Source organism: Panthera uncia (genome assembly GCF_023721935.1).
Source record: "Panthera uncia isolate 11264 chromosome A1 unlocalized genomic scaffold, Puncia_PCG_1.0 HiC_scaffold_16, whole genome shotgun sequence".
Taxonomy (NCBI): Eukaryota; Metazoa; Chordata; class Mammalia; order Carnivora; family Felidae; genus Panthera; species Panthera uncia.
The window spans coordinates 70,726,143-70,742,535 of NW_026057576.1; the positions used below are offsets into that span (position 1 = coordinate 70,726,143).

General features: G+C 39.8%; 1 protein-coding gene across 3 annotated transcripts; it reads right to left on the reverse strand.

Annotated features, from left to right (window-relative positions):
• Window positions 1-4,620: 4,620 nt before the first annotated feature.
• On the reverse strand, window positions 4,621-11,392 carry TEX30 (testis expressed 30). 3 transcript variants are annotated; one of them, XM_049647189.1, is made up of 7 exons: window positions 11,303-11,392; window positions 10,272-10,583; window positions 7,916-7,989; window positions 7,220-7,450; window positions 6,400-6,451; window positions 5,682-5,887; window positions 4,621-5,073 (listed from the first exon to the last, which is right to left on the reverse strand). In XM_049647189.1, the coding sequence occupies exons 3-7, from the start codon at window positions 7,928-7,930 to the stop codon at window positions 4,900-4,902; spliced, it is 678 nt and encodes a 225-aa protein (XP_049503146.1). In that variant the 5' UTR covers window positions 7,931-7,989; window positions 10,272-10,583; window positions 11,303-11,392; the 3' UTR covers window positions 4,621-4,899. The 3 variants fall into 3 exon arrangements, with proteins under 3 accessions (XP_049503146.1, XP_049503147.1, XP_049503148.1); XM_049647190.1 differs by having other exon boundaries at window positions 10,272-10,793; window positions 11,303-11,382; XM_049647191.1 differs by lacking the exon at window positions 10,272-10,583 and having other exon boundaries at window positions 11,303-11,388.
• Window positions 11,393-16,393: the final 5,001 nt, after the last annotated feature.

Below are 16,393 nucleotides of genomic sequence, written 5' to 3' on the forward strand. Positions count from 1 at the left end.
ATTGTAAATAATCCTTTATTAATTTCACAAAAAGAAAACATAATTCTATAAACAATCCCTTCGTACAGTTGATTACCACCCTGTAATTCAAAAAATGCAGAACAAACTTGAATTAGACATAGCCGTTTTCTAGTACCACCAGGAATACTGCATTTTGTGCTTGTGGTTAGGAAAATATGAAGGTACTGTTGACAGAGTTAGTAAAAAACAGAACAAAAAACTAAAGGAAATGCTGCAGTTTGAGTTTCAGACAGATACCAAATCATTTTTTAGCATGTCTCACTGTCACTGGGTGAGATATTATTGTCTGTCTCTTATGGGCCTGCCTGATTTTGTTTCCTTAAGATAGAACATCTCATTTTATACTTCTTTTTGCCAGAGGGGCCTGGTAGCAATGTTCCTCAACAATCTACTGTTACATGCTGAAAACCAAAGGTACATTCTGGAATCGTCTGGTGGTGAATTCCCTTTTTGCCCTATCTCTAGTGATTCCAAAGAACGGCTCCTTGTGAGGCTTCCTGATGTCAGAATTCACATGTATTTAAGAACCAGGTTTAAGTACTGCTCACTTTCCCTCAAAGTCTAGAAGGCAGACTCAATTTCTCTTGCCTGACAGCAGGCATTCTCTAACTCATTTAATGTGAACTACTGTAAACAGTACTCAATGTCTTAACACTTTATAGTTCCTGAGACCTTGCAGAGCTTTATGGTACTGAATCCCTGATTAGTATGCTTCAGACTAGCTCTGTAAGAACTGACAAGGAACCGCTCATGCTGATGGGGAATGTGCAAGAGGTAAAGAATATCCTCCTTTAGAGCTCTGTCATGTTTGTTCCTATGGGCTTGCCTACTAGGGGCGCCTGGGTGGTTCAGTCAGTTAAGCGTCCGACTCTTGGTTTCAGCTCAGGTCATGATCTCACGGTTCGTGAATTCGAGCCGTGTCGGGCTCTGCACTGATGGCACAGAACCTGCTTGGGATTCTCTCTCTCCCTCTCTCTCTGCCCCTTCCCCTACTCACACACTTTCTCCCAAAAATAAACTTAAAAAAAAAAATAGTCACCTAATTCTGAGTGTAGACACTGATGTCCTTTATGCCAGAAACCTATTCCTGTGTTAATCTCAAGTAAACTGCATAAAAAGTAAAGTGCTAAACTGGATTTATTTCTTAAAATTATGAAGACAATAAAAAAATAAAATAATGAACACCAGAGAAATTCCATCACTAATAGGAACATAGACACAAGAGAACACTCCAAAAAATTCTGTTTAAGTTTTAAAATATCTATTATATGTACCAAGGTCACATTCTTCACACTATTTGGACATTGTGAAACTAAGCTTTTCCTTTTTTTAAAAAAAATTTTTTTACATTATCTATTTTAGAAAGAGAGAGAGACAGAGCATGAGCAGGGGAGGGGCAGAGAGAGAGAGGGAGACACAGAATCTGAAGCAGGCTCCAGGCTCCAAGCTGCCAGCACAGAGCCTGACGTGGGGCTTGAACCCACAAACCGTGAGATCATGACCTGAGTCAAAGTCAGACACTTAATCGACTGAGCCACCCAGGTGCCCCTAGGCTTTTCCTTTTTTATGTATCAGGAAAAAGTCCCAATAATAGGTGTATAAAACAGCAATATAAAACCAGGGATTGCTCATAGTGGTTAGAAATTCTCCCTTTATAAATATCCTAGTTCAATTACAACAAATATTCAATAATGAATATGTAAGGCACTGAACAACTAAAACGGGCTCTATGGATACAAAGATCAGTGAAAATCATTCCCTGACATGGGGTATTTGTGATGTGCAAATATGCCAGTAATTTACTGAAAAGGCAGCTTGTGAACAGAGAGGAAGATACTACATGAGTTCCAAGGAGGGCTACTTGGTTGGAGTAATTCAAAAAAAAAGCTGTGAAGGGGGGAAGAGAATATAAGCATGTTAAAGGATGAGGAGGATTTGATAACAGGTGAGGACCAACAAGAAAGTTTCAGGAAGACGAGGCATAAAGCCTTGTTCCAAAACTTTGTGTTGTCCAGGTTAACCGGAGCGCTGTGCAGGGCTGTGCAGTGTTGACCAGGTTCATAGTATGGGGGAAATCAGACTACAATGTTGATAGGACCTATTGTGAAGAGCTTTGAACCAAGGACTTCAACCTTAGTAGTCACTTTTGGAGATCCATCAACATAGTTTTTGACTTGAGGGTGTCAATTGGTTTGTTGAAGCAAGGAGACCACAAAATAGGAAAATCAGTTAGGTGACTGCTGTTATACAGATGAGAACTGGTGAAGGCCTGGATTAAGAGTAATGGCAGCATAAACAAGAGAGATGACAGAATCAGACACTGAAAACTCATGATCTGGGAACGTATTTATAAGGAACAAATGGATTTGGAAGGGGGTAGAAAAGCTAATGGTGAGGGAGAAAGGATTTCAAGATAACCCCCAGGTTCTCCACCTGGAAACCACGGACATTGTGGATCAGATCCTGCTTTGTTACGGCTGGCTGCCATGCGCATTAGACTGCTGGCCGCATCCCTTTCCTCCGCCTATCGGATGCCAGTAGCACCGCCACCCCAGCCATAACCACCAAAAGTTCCCAGACGTTGCCAACGTCCCTTAGGGGGCCAGATCATTCCTGGTGGAGAACTACTGGTCTAGGTAGTGGTCGTGCTATTGAGGGTGCCCACCAGAGGCGGTGCCAGGACAGCTCTTTAACCATAATCTCAAACTTTTCCCTGCAAGACATGGCAAATCTGTGAGGAGCAGCTGGGCCCTTTTCACAAATGTTCATTCCAGCCCTAGACATACCATTCATCTCTCTGGGAGCTGTACACTCCCCAGCCCTGCCCTGGTACACAACTCTCAAATGACAAGCTATTTCACCAATCAGGAAGTTTCTTACGAGTAACTCAGGGAAAAATCAACTTTAAAAGACCATATACGTCATCTCTATGTTTGATGTAGTATCTTTGGTCACCTATATTATCCCTATAGTTTAATTTGCAAACAAATATGACTACATAGCCTGGTTAGTAACCTTTTAACCTTCTTCACTGTCCTTTTTATGTTATGGTCTGCTCTATAATAAGTTTCCCTTATTTTCCCATTAGTTTTATTTCTGACTTTTAATATTAATATTTCCCAATTGATTTGTATTTGTTTGTAGACCATAATTATATTTGTCAGCTCTGGATGTGTTTTATGTGTTTATAATACCTTGATCTCAGTAGTGTTTTAAAGTTTCAAATGTTAAGCAATGATTATGTACTATATACTATTTTTTAAAATTTAAGCCTTGTCAGGGGTGCTTAGGTGGCTCAGTTGGTTGGTTGAGTGTTTGACTTTGGCTCAGGTCATGATCTTGCAGTTTGTGAGTTCAAGCCCCGCGTCGGGCTCTGTGCTGACAGCTCAGAGCCTGGAGCCTGCTTTGGATTCTGTGTCTCCTCCTCTCTGCCCCTCCTCCCATCCTCATGCTCTCTCTCTCTCTCTCTCTCAATAATAAATGTTAAAAAAAAAAATTTTTTTTAAGTCTCGTTTAAGAAATTTAGTCAAAAAGTAACTATTATATCCTGAGTGACATTGACATTTTGATTTCATAGTGGTATGTAATTTCACTCTGTAATATAAACAATTTGGACACTGTTACCCAGGTTTCTGTTCTTTATGCACTATTGAGAAAAATTAACAAATAATTAAAATCCATGGACCCCACCAGAGAATGAGGGACCTCAAAAGTCAGCAAGCTGTCCAATCCACCTTGAGGCTGTCTGAAGGGCCTAATATTAGAGCAGTAGAGAGGCCAGGAAAAAAAGAGTTAGTATCTTACTATAGAAAAACACCCTTCACTACAAACTTACACATCAGCCCCATCACATTTTGTGCCCATCGTAGGAAACACGGACACTGTGTTTTTAATATATAACTCAACACCATTCCAAGTCCAGTCCAGGTATTGACTGAACTTCCTAAGACAGAATGAAGTGCCCTAAGTCTGCCTAGATACAGCACAGATGTTAGTCCTTATTTCATTCTCCCCTTATTCGGAGAGGTCAAGACATCAAGTTCCTCTGTTATAGTTAAGCTCTAAGTATTTACTCATCTTTGCAAACCCAATCAAGCTTCGCCTGTAACAGGCCTTCAGTAAACATTTACTTTTTTAATGTTTATTTATTTTTGAGGGGGAGAGAGAGAGAGAGCGTGGGTGAAGGAGGGGTAGAGAGAGAGGGAGACACAGACTCTGAAGCAGGCTCCAGGCTCTGAGCTGCCAGCACAGAGCCCAATGCAGGGCTCAAACTCACAAACTACAAGATCATGACTCGAGCTGAAATCAGACGCTTAACCGACTAAACCACCCAGGTGCCCCCGGTAAACCTTTCTTGAATGAAAGTTGTTACTTCTTTCCAAAAACAATGTTCAGGGTCCCCATATTTGAAAATGCATCTTCCCTCCTATCCCTTAACTGAGATTTAAAAGATTAGGTGAATGAGTGTATACATTCTATAAAACTGACCACACTCAGCACAGTAATGTAATGCTTATTTTCCTTTTTTAAAGACACTGCTCTGCAAAATTAGACTACTTTCTCAGTTGCACAGAAAATAAGACAAAAGTTCTAGGGTAACAAAATTCAAATGTTTAATTTTTTTCAAAACTTAACTATATTAATGAAAATAAATTATATGCAGACCACCTTCAGTATTTGTACATCATCTTTATACAACTATAACAGTGCTTTCAAAAGATATTTTGTAGAGAACATTAATTTCACAATTAAAACATGTTTTAAAAATGGGGGAACATTAAATTCATCTGAAATATCTCATAATGCGAGAGGTATGCTGTTCTTTATCAAATGAACTGTATTTGTATCCAAAATAACATGCCTTTTAGCTAAATACAATTATTTCTTGTCCATTTCAGTGATTTCCTGGATCCAAAACAAAATCTGTGTATTTATTTCTTTGAAAACATCATTTGTTGAACGTCCTTTCACTGCCATGGAATGGTTTGCCTTCTCAATCCAGTGGATTTTATTGGGAGCTTGCATTTTCTGTGCCACTTTCTCCAACAAGTTCTAAAGGAAAAAAAGAAGAAGATACTAGACTAATAATGCTCTTTTTAGTGTTTAATAAGGATTCTCTCTCTCTTTCCTGCACCGCCTATACTGGCATCCGTTCACTAAATATTTATTAAATACTTACTCTACAGACAACTTTCGAGGCAATGGAATATGCAAAGAAATGTCCACAGAAGGGGCAGTCTACGTCTCAGTTACAGCAATACCACAAACAGATCAAGTACTCATTGGCAATATATAGTAACATGTACAAGTTATTAACTTTTTCTCAAGAGTCAATTTTATAATTGAAGAGGCTGCTTGAATGTTGAAATGATAAAAACAAATGTATAGTCTAGTAATCCCCAAAACACAAGATTCAGATATTAATCTTTCATTCCCAAGTAAGAGTCAATCCATTTAGCAACTCTTTCCAGGCAGATGAATTCTGTCAGTATGCTTATATTTCTCGGTTCTCCAAAGCAACAGGTAACTAAGTCACAAAACTAACATTACTCCAATCAGCACCTTTTAAAGAGACTGAAAGCTGCAGGTAAGATCTTGTTCCCAAGATAATTGTCTTTCATTCACTCTCTCATTTACACAAACATCAAGTTGTAAATCACCTTTTCACACATTTCATCTGCTGAACCTGACACAAACAATACAGGATCTTTTATACGATAGAGATCTTCATCTCTAAGTTTATGTTGCTGCTTTGGATGGTGCAGTGGGTAAGAAATACAAATGAGACCTCGAACAAAAGCATCAGCATCATCTGGCTCAATATGGCACATTACAGAAGCAGCTGCTCTTGAGCCCATTGAACGACCTAAAATCAATTAAAATTAAGTTCAGTTTGATATATAAACATTCATATAAAGAAGTGGTGATAATATGGCAAATTAGATTTCATTTACTGTTCATCCATCATAACTGCATCACTTAACTCCAAAAGGTGGCAATTAACAAGCTGCGATACCCATAATGGACATCTATAGCTTCCTTATATAGAGCTAAAAATGATCCTAAGTCAAAAAAAAAAAAAAAAAAAAAGGAATTATTTTTCTGAAGAATACTTAAAGATCCTTGTGAAGGAATCATTTTACAGAGGGTGACTCAGAGATATAAATAAAAGGAGAGATCTTTGGGTTACAATACATATCTATGAGGTTTAAATCTACTTTAAACATATAAAGTACCTTGATATCATACAAGAAAGTGACTTACCAAAACAAAACAAAAAATCCTTAAATTAGCTTCCTGTCATCAATTAATTTTAATTCTTGATTACCTGTTCCTATATTAATATTAGTAAATTTAAAAGCAAGTATTATAACTTACCGCCAAGGAAAACACCTGTCAATTTGTATTCTCCTAAGGTCTTTAGGTAATTCTAGAAAAACCAACCAAAAAATTATCAATTCTTCTCCTATAAAATATTCGACTGGAAAACCAACATATATTTCCCATCATTACTGAAATGTATGAAAATCTTTGTAAAGACAACCATAAAATCTTAAGGGAGTCTTCTCGAAAGAGGTAACCAGTTCTTTGCATTTCCAATCATGCTGTCACTATCAAATCATATCCTGGGTAATACAGGCAAGTAAGTGAGAAAAAAAAAAAAAAATCACTTCACCAGTCTAAAAAATTCAAGATTCAGGTACTTAAATATTTTTAAGAATTACATTAAAAAAAGAAGCCAGTAAAAGCTTCCAACTGATACAGAATTTAATAACACTAACGTCTAATTTAAAGCCCTGAAAAATCTATCAAGTTTGAAATAATCTGGATTAAAAAAATTTCAACTTTGTTTTATCCAGGGATTTTAGTTTCAAACTGTGCTATATTTATTTGTACATTCATAGTATGGTAGGCAAATATTCAGAACTATATAATCTGAAGTTATGTCATTCCAGTAAGAAAATTATTATATCACAAATAGCTTCCCTTGGCAGTACCATAGGATATTTATGATGTGAGCATTCATCTCCATGGAAACTGACAGCAAAAAAGAGAAATCCATTATACAGCTTTCAGGTACTATTGAGTTTCTAAGAATATTCATTAAAAGTTTTTTAAAATAAATAGAATTTGTCTTAAATGTATTAAGAATTTTACAACAGAATTGTTACAAGTAAATATAAAGAAATTTTCTTACCAAAACTGATTTATATGCCTTAATTCTATGTACAATATTAAGGCCTTTACAGGTAAATCTCAGGCAAAAAAACCCATGAGATGCAAGATGGGATGCCAGTGACATCAAATGAGGAAGATTCATATCTCCTGACGCTCCATGTGTAAGAATTATTCCGTATGTTAAGCTCTTGTTAGGTACCAAACAAACAGCATCTAGTAATTTATTTCCAAAAGGTATTTTTAATTTAACCTGGAATTCAAGAGAATAAAGGGATCAAAAATTACTTCCTTGCCTATTCAGACAACTGAACAACTATGTTTGTTTTGTGAGACCCATGATTCACATGGCCTCTAAATAAAAAGCACTATTAACAATAGCTAATATTTAAGTACTTATTGTCAAGTACTGTAAGTGCTTTATATGTATTAACTTATTTAACCTTCCTAATAATTCTATAAGGTACTATTATCACCTCCATTTTATAGATGAGAAAACGGAGGCACATAGGTTAAGTAATTTGCCCAGGTTACATAGCTACTAGCTAGGATTCAAGCTCAGGTAGTTTGCTCCAAAAGTCCTTACTCTTAACCACTAATGTTACTGTCTACCACAGTACAAATTGAAAATAAGAAAATTACTCTGGAGCCACATGACTTTTTAAAAAAAAAAAAAAAAGGAACCCTGAAGATCAGAACATATGAAAATATGTATTACCTCTGTATGATTCATTTTCACTGTTGAGTAACAAACTTAAAGTGCATTACATCTGAGAAGCAAAGGACATCTCCCTGAAAAGAAGATTCTGTTGTGAACGGTGGGTTGGCAGACATGGACATGACATAAGAAGTATGAATGAACACATTCAGCAGCTGAAATAAACACATTTAGAACTACTTCTCTAAGAACTGGTGCCTTTACATATGCATTACTCAATTACTTCCAAGGTTCCTAAAACCATGGGCACCCAGAATTGGTTAGAGGGCCAGGTGTGGGAATGGCAGATGTTATATAAGAAAAGCCAATATGATACCTTGACATGGAAATCTTAACAAAATTCATACCAAAGTAGAATGTTGTATCTTGGCATATATGCATATTTTTTCCTAAGCATCTTTATTTTCAACCAACTATCTTTAACTTAATTTCACAGTATCTTTCCATTAACTTATTTCCTTATCATCATTCAGTTCTTCTTCCTACCCTGCAAGAGAAGTATGTATCCACACCTTTTGTCAAGTGACTTTGCAGAGCGCCCCAATATGTACTGTACATACATCTCCACCCTACTGATTTGGGCCTTGACTATGAGACACTACATTAACTAACGAAATATATGCGAAAGTTGTAATGTGCCACTTCTGAGCTGGCACATAGCAAATTTCCAGAAGCCCCCTTGAACTCCCATCCCCAGTCATGAGAAAAGCATGTTCCAGGTATTTTTGCTTTTTCAGCCTGGGTCCCAGAACAAAGATAACACGCTGCAGCAGATATGAACCTGAAAGTAAAGTCTGGAGTCCAGCCTCATCCAGCCAAGATCTAAGCCACTGAAGAACCAAAAATGCTGGCCTGAAGAACCCAAGAGCATGAAATGTTAGGCCACTGAGATCTGGGGACTGTTACACAGCATTCCTTCCTATGGAAGAGATCTCTTATTACTCAAGGTATAACCAACACCAAGATCTCCATTATCCATCTATTTTTTCCTGTTAACATTTATTCACTCATTCATGGAATAGAGATAATAACAGAGTTCAAAGTTCAAAAGGTACCAAAAATATACAGTGAAGTGTCCCTCATTCCATTTTTGCCTTGCTACCCAGATCCCTTCTCCAAAGTCAACCAATATTACCTGCTTCTTCCGTATCTTTCCAGATATTTTATACATATATACACACACACCCCTCCCTTTTTTAATAAACTCATATTTTTCTGAATCCCCCACCACCTAACATACATCTTTTGTTTACTCTTTTCTCTATACAATGAGCTTCTTTCATTGTTTTATGGCTGCAGAATATCCCAAGGGAAGGTTGTGCATGATGTATTTCACCAACCATCACTGACACTGATTCTAATCTTTTGCTAAAATACTGCAATGAATGGTATGCACCTTATTTTCTCACGTGTGTAGACCAATTTTAATAACTTTGTGGGAGAGGAACTGCTGTATCAAAGGGTATATTCACTTGCAATTATATTTTTTAAGGAATACATTCGATTTCTGAATAGGTAATATTTGCATATGTTACAAAATTTTTAAAGGATAAACATGTAAATAGTTAACCCTCCTCACATTCTTTTCCTCCAGCCATGGAGTTTCCTTTCCCAGAAGTAACCACTGTGACCAACTTATTTTTTTTTAAGGTTTGTTTGCAGGGTGGGGGGAAGGGGGCAGAGAGAAGAGGAGAGAATCGCAAGCAGGCTCCATGCTCAGCACACAGCCTGATGGGAGGGCTCGATCACCCCCTGACCCCATGAGGTCAGGACCTGCGGCGAAATCAAGAGTCGGGCGCTTAACGGACTGAGCCTCCCAGGCGCCCCCACTGTGACCCGCTTACTATCTTTCCACACGTGTGTGTTATGTGTGCAGAAAAGTTTTCTGACTTGAGCCTGAGGGGAATCGGTCTGGCTACAAAAATCCTGGCGTTTCGGTGGGAGGAGGAGAATAAAGGACTTCAGGCTTCAGCGTCCCTGCCTTCATAAACACAGCCCCCTAGTTAACTGTGCCTGAGGTCCTCTGTTCTCCCAAGAGCCTCCCGCCTTCTAGTGGGAGAAGGCAGTCACCCGACAGCGTGAAACCGGGAAGGAGATGCGCACATCTAATTACCTCTGCAACAGATTTCACCGAGGCGCACCCCCAACCCCACTTCCTTCGCTGGCAGCTGCCAGTTTGTGTGTTTTGTATTCAATTGTTCCACACTGTTCCTTGCTGCAGGTTTAGAATTACGCTGTTTGCTAAGAACATTTGCCTTCCGGACCCCACTACTTTACTGCTATCGTTTCCTTTCCCATTCTCTCCATCATTTGAATTTAAGTCTTCTAAAAAAAAAAAAAAAAAAAAACCCTTTACCGTAATTTTAGTGAGATTCCAGGAGCCAGTATTCAATCCACTTTCTTGGCCTAGAATGCTCTACTCTCCTGAAACCACCTGGATGTTTGGGTTCTTTCGGAGAAACTCTACGGCCTGCCAGGTTTCCGGATAACAGTCCACTCCTCACAGCTGGTGCCCTTGTTCTCCACCGGCTACTTTGGTTACCAACGAAACTGTTCTGGGATACGGTGCAACCCGGTCTCCGCAGTCTGGGTTACGACCTCTGGTTTCGCATTCGGACAGGGCAGGGCAGGGCAGGGCAGCAGTCTGGCTCTGCCCCAAGGTCTTCAACTGTAAAAGGAGAGCCACAGGGATACCCTGAGGACGAATCTGCAGTCTCCGTACTTCGCGAGCATTCCGGAGGGACTTGTACGACGACCACGAATACCGGGGGCGCAAGAGGCGATCACGTCTCGTGCTCAAGGACCGACACGCCACGACCACCCCAACTTCCAACCGAAAAACTGCGCGGGCATCGTCCAGTGTGTCCACAGCGGTGCGCTGGAGGTCACGGGCGAGCAAACACGTGAAGAGTTCAAGTCTTCCGGGGGCCAATGACCTGGCCGGGTGGGTGCACACCAGACAGCACGCGGGACCAGGGAAGAAATTCGGAGCGACCCCCCCCCCCCCCCCCAGAATTTAGGGTTCCAAGGCACCTGTGAGAACCTTCTCGTGCACTCAACTGGCGCGCGTGCGCGGGGTGCGCGGTGGCCGCCCCCCGCCCCCGGGGCCCGGCGCGACCCCCTCACAGCTCCGGCCGCTTCGGCTCTCCCCGCCCGCCCGAGCCGTCCCCTCACTGCGACCTCCCCAGCGGCCAGGAGGGCGAAACCCCGGCGGTTGGGCCCGCGGGCACCGCACTTACACCCAACGCCTCACGGAGGCGACCAGCAGCCGTCGAGGGGCGACGGCCGCGAGCCCTAATGTTTCAGACGGGGCCGCCAGGCGCGCCAGCACCTTCCTCTGGAGGCCGTCCCCCACCCAGCGGCGCCAACCGCCGCCGCCGCACTTACCGGGCCCGGGAAGGTGGCCGAGACCGCCTAGCCGTCCGCACTCCCTTCACGGAACAAACTACCACGCTCGAAGCGACCGCCTCGCCGCACCCGCCAGCCCGTTTCGCATCGGCGCACGCGCGCGCAGACACCGCCCCCGGGCGCGCGGGCCGGCGCGTAGGGCACGCCGGGAGCGGGAGTTTTACGGCCGCTTCCGGGTGACTGGGGCGGGGGGTTGCTCCCTAACAAGCTGGTGGTGGGTGGTGAGTGACTTCCAGTCCCTGCTTCACCCAATGATTCCCTCCACGCTGGACCGTTCCCCGTGTCCCAGCCGCTCCATTTCAACAGTGGCACAGGTCAATGAACGTGGAGTCAACTCTGATTATTCATTTTCTCACACCAAACAATCGGCCAGTGCTGTTGACTCTATTTGCAAATATATACAAAATCCAACCACTTCTCATACTTCTGCCAGACTGGTCGGAACCCCCACCCCCCACGCCTATCAATTCTGCCTGGATTAAAGAAAGAGTCTACTAGATGGTCTCTTGTTTCCACCTTTACTTCCACCTCTTTGCTACTTGAACAATTCAGCAACCAACTAGACCCTGTTCAAATGTAAACACCTTCTCCAAACCTTCCAGAGGCTTCCCATCTGTCTCATAACTAAAGCCAAAGCCTTACAATGACCGCTAAGGTTTTATATTGTTTACACATATTTTTTGTTTCAAGTTTTTATTCAAATTCCAGTTAGCTAACATATACTGTCGTATTCGTTTCAGAAATAGAATTTAGTGATTCATAACTTGCACTTAACACCCAGTATTCATAATAAGTGCCCTCCTTATGAGCATCACCCATTAGATCATCTCCCATCCGCTTCCTCTTCAGCAACACTCCGTTTGTGCCCTGTAATCAAGAGTGTGTTTTATGGTTTGCCTCTCTCTTTCCCCCTATGTTTATCTGTTCTTAAATTCCACAAATGAGTGAAACCATAGGGTATTTGTCTTTCTCTGTCCTGACTTATTTCGCTTAGCATAATATACTCTAGCTCCATCCACACACTGCAACTGTCAACATTTCATTTTTTTTATGGCTGAGTAATATTCCATTGTATATACACATACCACATCTTCTTTATCCATTCATCAGTCGATGGACATTTGGGATATTTCCATAATTTGGCTATTGTTCATAATGATGCTATAAACATCATGGTGCATGTATCCCTTTGAATCAGTATCTTTGTATCCTTTGGGTAAATACCTAGTAGTGCAATTGCTGGATCAAAGGGTAGTTCTGTGTTTAACTTTCTGAGGCACCTCCATACTATTTTCCAGAGTGGCTGCATCAGTTTGTATTTTCACCAACAGTGCAAGAGGGCTCCCTTTTTCCACATCCTTGCCAACACCTGCTGTTTTCTGTGTTGTTAATTTTAGCAATTCTCACAGGTGTGAGGTGATATCTCATTGTAGTTTTGATTTGTATTTCCCTGATAATGAGTGATGTTGAGCATCTTTTTCTGTGTCTGTTAGACGTCTGTATGTCTGTCTTCTCTGGAAAAATGTCTGTCTGTGTCTTTTGCCCATTTCTTAACTGGATTATTTATTTTTTGGGTGTTGTGTTTGATTAGCTTTGGATACTAACCCTTTATCCGAAATGTCATTTGTAAATATTTTCTCCCATTCCAAAGGTTGTCTTTTAGTTTTGCTGATTGTTTCTTTTGCTGTGCAAAAGCTTTTTATCTTGATGAAGTCCCACTAATTCATATTTGCTTTGTTTCCCTTGCCTCTGGAGACGTGCCTAGTACAAAACTGGTACAACCAAAGTCAGAGAGGTTGCTGCCTGTACTCTCTAGGATTTTGATGGTTTTCCGTCTCACATTTAGATCTTTCACCCATTTTGAATTTATTTTGTGTGTGGTGTAGGAAAGTAGTCCAGTTTCATTCTTTTCCATGTTGCTGTCCATTTTTTCCAACACCACTTATTGAAGAGACTGTCATTTTTCCATTGTATATCCTTTCCTGCTTTGTCGAATATTAGTTGACCATTTCTGGGTTTTCTATCCTGTTCCATTGCTCTGTGTATCCTTTTGTGACAGTACCATAGTGTCTTGATAACTATGACTTTGTAATATAACTTGAAGTCTAGGATTGTGAAGCCTCCAGCTTTGCTTTTCTTTTTCAAGTTTGTTTTGGCTATCCAGGGTCTTTGTGGTTCCGTACAAATTTTAGGATAGCTCATTCTGGATCTGTGAAAAATTCTGGTGGTACTTTGACAGGGATTGCATTAAATGTGTAGATTGCCTTGGGTATTATAGACATTTTAATAATATTTGCTCTTTCAATCCATGAGCCTGGAATGCTTTTCCATTTCTTTTTGTCCTCTTCTATTTCTTTCAGAAGTGTTCTATAGTTTTCAGAGTTCATATCTTTTACCTCTTTGGTTAGGCTTATTCCTATCTATCTTTTTCTTGGGGGGGGGGTGCAATTGTAAATGGGATCTATTCCTTGATTTCTCTTTCTGCTGCTTGATTATTGATGTTTGGAAATGCAACCATTTCTGTATGTTGATTTTGTATCCTGTGACTTTACTGAATTCGTGTATCAGTTATAGCAATTTTTTTGGTGGAGTCTTTTGGGTTTTCTACGTAGTAGTCTGCAAATAGTGAAAGTTTGACTTCTTCCTTGCCACTATTGATGCCTTTTATTTCTTTTTGTTGTCTGATTGCTGAGGCTAGGACTTCTACTACTATGTTAAAAAACAGTGGTGAGAGTGGACATCCCTGTCTTGTTCCTGACCATAGAGGAAAAGCTCTCAGTTTTTTCTCATTGAAGATCATATTAGCTGTGGGTCTTTCATATATGGCCTTTATGAGGTTGAGGTGTGTTCCCTCTATCCTTACTTTATTGAGGATTTTTATTATGAATGGATGCTGTACTTTGTCAAATGCTTTTTCTGCATCTGTTGAGAGGATTGTATGGTTCTTATCCTTTCTTTTATTAATATCATATACACGTTGATTGATTTGCAAATATTGAACCACTTTAAATCCCAGGAATGAATTCCACTTTATTGTGGTGAGTAATTCTTTTAATGTAGTGTTGGATTCAATTTGCTAGTATTTTGTTGAAAATTTTTGCACCCATGTTCATCAGGGATATTAACCTGTAATTCTCTTTTTTGGTTGGGTCTTTGGTTTTGGAATCAAGGTAATGCTGGCCTTGTAGGATGAATTTGGAAGTTTCCCTTCTATATATATATATATTGGAAAGGTTGGAGAAGAATAGGTATTAACTCTTCTTTAAATGTTTGGTAGAATTCCTCTGTGAAGCCATCTGGCCCTGGACTTTTGTTTATTGGGATATTTTTGATTACTGATTCAATTTCTTTGCTCGTTATCTGTATATTCAAGTGTTCTATTTCTTCCTGTTCCAGTTTTGGTAGCTTATATATTTCTAGGAATTTATCCATGTCTTCTAGATTGCCCAATTTGTTGGCATATAATTTTTCATAATAGTCTCCTTATAAGTGTTTGTATTTCTGCAGTGGTGACTGTGATCTCTCCTTTCTCATTCATGATTTTATTTATTTGGGTTTTTTTCTCTTTTCTTTCGATAAGTCTGGCTAAGGGTTTATCAATTTATTCTTTCCAAGAACCAGCTCCTTATTTCATTGATCTGTTCTGCTGTTTTTTTTTTTCTTGCTGTTGTTGTTTCCATATCATTTATTTCTGCTCTAATCTTTATTAGTTCCCTTCTTCTGCTGGCTTTAGGATTCATTTGTTGTTCTTTTTCTAGCTTCATTAGGTGAAAGGTTAGGGTGTATATTTAAGATTTTTCTTTTTTTTTAATTTATTTTTTCAGAGAGAGAGAGAGAGAGCAGGGGAGGGGCAGAGAGAGAGAGGAAGAGAGAGAATCTGAAGCAGACTCTACACTGTCAGTATAGAGCTCAATTTGGGGCTCGAACTCATGAACGGTGAGATCATGACCTGAGTCAAAATCGTGAATTGAACACTTAACTGACTGAGTCACCCAGGCACCCCCAAGACTTTTATTGCTTCTTGATGTAGGCCTGTATTGCTACATACTTCCCTATTATGATTGCTTTTGCTGTATCACAAAGGTTTTGGACTGTTGTGTTTTCATTTCCTTTTGTTTCCATGTGTTTTTTTAATTTCTTCTTTAATTTCCTCATTGATCCATTCGTTCTTTAGTAGGATGTTCTTTAACCTCCATGTATTTCTGGTCTTTCCAAATTTTTTCTTGTGGTTGACTTCACATTTCATAGTGTTGTCATCAGAAAATATGCATGGCAGGATCTCAGTCTTTTTGTACTTGTTGAGGCCTGAGTTGTGACCTGGTATGTGATCTGTTCTGGAGAATGTCCCATGTGCGTTCAAAAAGAATGTGTACTCTGCTGCTTGAGGATGAAATGTTCTGAATATATCTGTTAAGTACATCTGTTCCAGTATGCCATTCAAAGCCATTGTTTCCTTGTTAATTTTCTGCTTAGATGATCTGTCCATTGATGTAAGTGGGGTGTTAAAGTCCTCTACTATTGTTGTGTTATCAATGAGTTCCTTTATGTTTGTTCTTAATTGTTTTACATATTTGGGGGCTTTCAAGTTGAGGGCATAAATATTTACAGTTGTTAGATCTTTTTGTTGGATAGACCCTTTTATTATGATATAGTTCCTTTCTTCATCTCTTCGTATAGTCTTTGGTTTAAAATCTAGTTTGTGTGATATAAGTATGGCTACTCTGGTTTTCTTTTGACATCCATTTGCATGAAAGATTGTTCTCCATCCCTTCACTTTCAATCTGCAGGTGTCTTTAGGTCTAAACTGAGTCTCCTATAGGCAGCATATAGATTTTTTTTTTAATCCATTCTGGCACCGTATGGCTTTTGATTGGAGTATTTAGTCCATTTACATTCAGAGTAATTATTGATAGATATGTATTTGGTGCCATTTTATTACTTGGTTTGTCATTGTTTCTTCAGATATTCTCTATTCCTTTCTAGTCTTTGTAACTTTTGGTATTCCTTTCCCACTCAAAGAGTCCCCTTTAATATTTCTTGCAGGGCTGGTTTAGTGGTCACGGACTCCTT